We start from the raw sequence: 2,729 nt of genomic DNA, 5'->3' as shown, positions 1-2,729 counted from the left end.
GAGATCTCAGATCAGCACAAAAACTCCAGTTTAGTGTCCCTATGTTCTCATGCAAAGCATTCGGCAACAGAACTTTTACTCACACTGCATCTGTGCTCTGGAATTCCCTTCCAGTGGAAATTAGACAATCTCCAACTCTGGACACTTTTTCAAGACAAACACAACACTAGTCTGTGAGAAAATGGCAGAATCTCTCGAGTCCGCATATGCATGACTGCCGTGCAACGTCGATACATGGAATGGATGCGGCGGTTGATGAAGGCCATAGGCACTCACACTCTGAGGAACGCCTGACGCAGTTCAGCTGCAGTTGTCGGCCTTGGTCGGACGCCATTCAGTCGTCTTTGAAACTCGTCCCACAGGTGCTCAATGGGTTTTCAATCGGGACTGAGGGCAGGCCACTGCATGGTTCTGATGCCATTCTGCTGGAAGAAGTCGATTGTTGCTCTCGCAGTGTGGGCGTTATCATGCTGAAACGCGTGGTTGCGGCGACGTGCCAAGACTTGATCAATGTACCGAGGTGCTGTGACACCATTGCCTGTCCCTGGACCGATGTTCTGGAAGACCACAGGGCCCATCCTTTGTGCAAGACCAATTCCACCCCACAGCATGATGCTTGGACCACCCCACGAGTCTCTTTCAACAACACAAGCATCCGAATGACGTTCCCCACGACGTCGCCAGACTCTCTCTCTCTCTCTGCCATCTGCTTTTGAGATACAGTAACGGCTCTCGTCTGAGAAGTCTGTAAAAAATGTTCGTCCTTTTTTTTTAAACGGGCAAAAAGCATTTTTTCTAACATTTCCGTTTATATTTTCGACATGGGGTCCTCATTCAAAGTTCACCCATGGCTCCTTGTTGTTTAGGATTTTCTTTGATTATTTGTTTGAAATTTGTTTGTAATTGAAGAGGTGCTGAAATGTGCAATGCAGAAGGCGGAATTTTTTCGGGATAGGTTGAAGTAAACATCCCCTTCCCCTTCGTGTTTTTGTATCGATGGTAGCTGGTTGCCATGGGATCAGCCAGATATTACACTGATCTCAGACAGGACAACACCGCGGACACAAATGGCGTGATACACATGGTGAACACACATGGCGAAAATTAGAAGGGAGTGACCAACTAGTTGCGCACGGACTGTCTCAAGCGTTGCCCATTGGCGGAGAAAGAACGTCATCACAGTTGGAGGGGTGAAAAATACACAATTTTATAAACGTTCAATGTCAATCTCCTCCGACGTCTTCCACACTTCAAATATGTATTTGGCATTACGAACAGTGGGGTTTGCCCAAAATAGATATGAAAGGGTCTCCCACTGTAAAAGCTCCCTATAAAAGCCCAGACACTCTATGCAACGTTATTTCTGTAGAAGCATCCATTCGATTAGTTTGGTTCCTGGACTCGGAACAGAAGCTCCTGGTAGTTCATTAATAGTACAAGAACGCTTTGTAGCTATAGTCTCGGACATGGCAGCTGCTCATTCCAACCAAACCTTCAAGATCGTTGTCCTTGGTGCTCCTGGAGTTGGGAAGAGCACCCTCATCTCCCAGTTCCTGCACCAGAAGTTCCTTGAGTTACACTGGTTCACCATCGAGCTGGAACAACAGACAACTTTGATCGGTAAGGAAGGACGACAAGTCTCCCTCGAGATCGTGGACACTCCAGGTGGATACTGCTTTGGGGCAAGAAGAAGGATTGCAATTGAGTCGGGTGATGCATTTATTCTTGTATTCTCTTTGGAAGATGATTGCTCGTTTGAGACAGTAGCCATGATCAGGGAGGATATCCTTCGTATGAAGAGGAAGAATAAAGTTCCGATCCTTTTGGTGGGAAACAAGACTGACATTGAGGATAATAAAAGAATCACGGGGCAAACTGGTGCTGAACTTTTTGCTAAGAAAGAATGGAACACCAAGTACGTTGAGGCGTGTGGCAAGGACCACAGCAGTGTCACACGGGTGTTTCAGAAGCTGCTCAAACTGGCAAAGATTAAGGTCAAACTAAGCTCCAATGAACAAGGGGAAACGCGAAGGTTTACCTCCCTTGGAAGCGTGAAGCGAAAACTTAGGGCCATTGGTGAGAGACGAAGTTCTGTTGCATAGTTATTCCATATGTTGAATAAATTGCTATTTTAGTGCATAATTAAATAATTATGATGCTGTAAGACTCGATAATCAACTTAATAAATCTATTACTATCATTTTGTTGTGTCTTTTCAGTCCATGCGATATCGTGTGACTGGATTTCTATTCCATCACCTGATTATCTGATTATTTTATATGCAGCTGTCGCTTGGCAGGAGAAGGGCTGTGCGGCGTAAGGCAGCAAACGCATACATCATTTCTGCAATTGTGGGGGGTGCTACCGGTAGGTCAGGACATGCTTACCATATTCCCGAAATCCGCCTCCGTGGTCTTGTGGTAGAGCGTCCGCCCGGAGAGCGGAAGGTCCGGGGTTCGATCCCCGGCCGCGTCATACCAAAAGACGTTATAAGAAGGTACTTGTTGTGACCCTGTCTGGCGCTCGGCATTAAGGGGCTAAAACAAAAACTGGTCGGCTCGGAGTCAGCATACTGTGACTGAGGGGGATATTCATGTTAATCTGCGGCATGTTATTTCAGTGAGCTTGCACTATACATCGGCATACAATGCAAGCAGCCACACACATACATACATGTGCATGCACGTCGCTATATAAGTGCAACAATCTTGGACGCGACGTTAAACCCC

The 2,729-nt window shown here is 46.5% G+C and overlaps 1 protein-coding gene across 1 annotated transcript; it reads left to right on the top strand.

Moving 5' to 3' along the window:
- The first annotated feature begins 1,466 nt into the window (after positions 1-1,466).
- LOC124112699 (ras-related protein Rap-2a-like) lies at positions 1,467-2,102 on the top strand. Its single transcript, XM_046472829.2, has one exon. The coding sequence runs from the start codon at positions 1,467-1,469 to the stop codon at positions 2,100-2,102; it is 636 nt and encodes a 211-aa protein (XP_046328785.2).
- Positions 2,103-2,729: the final 627 nt, after the last annotated feature.

Source organism: Haliotis rufescens, unplaced genomic scaffold (assembly GCF_023055435.1).
Source record: "Haliotis rufescens isolate VD_foot unplaced genomic scaffold, xgHalRufe1.0.p SCAF_105, whole genome shotgun sequence".
Lineage (NCBI taxonomy): Eukaryota > Metazoa > Mollusca > Gastropoda > Lepetellida > Haliotidae > Haliotis > Haliotis rufescens.
This window is presented reverse-complemented; position numbering and strand designations above follow the sequence as displayed.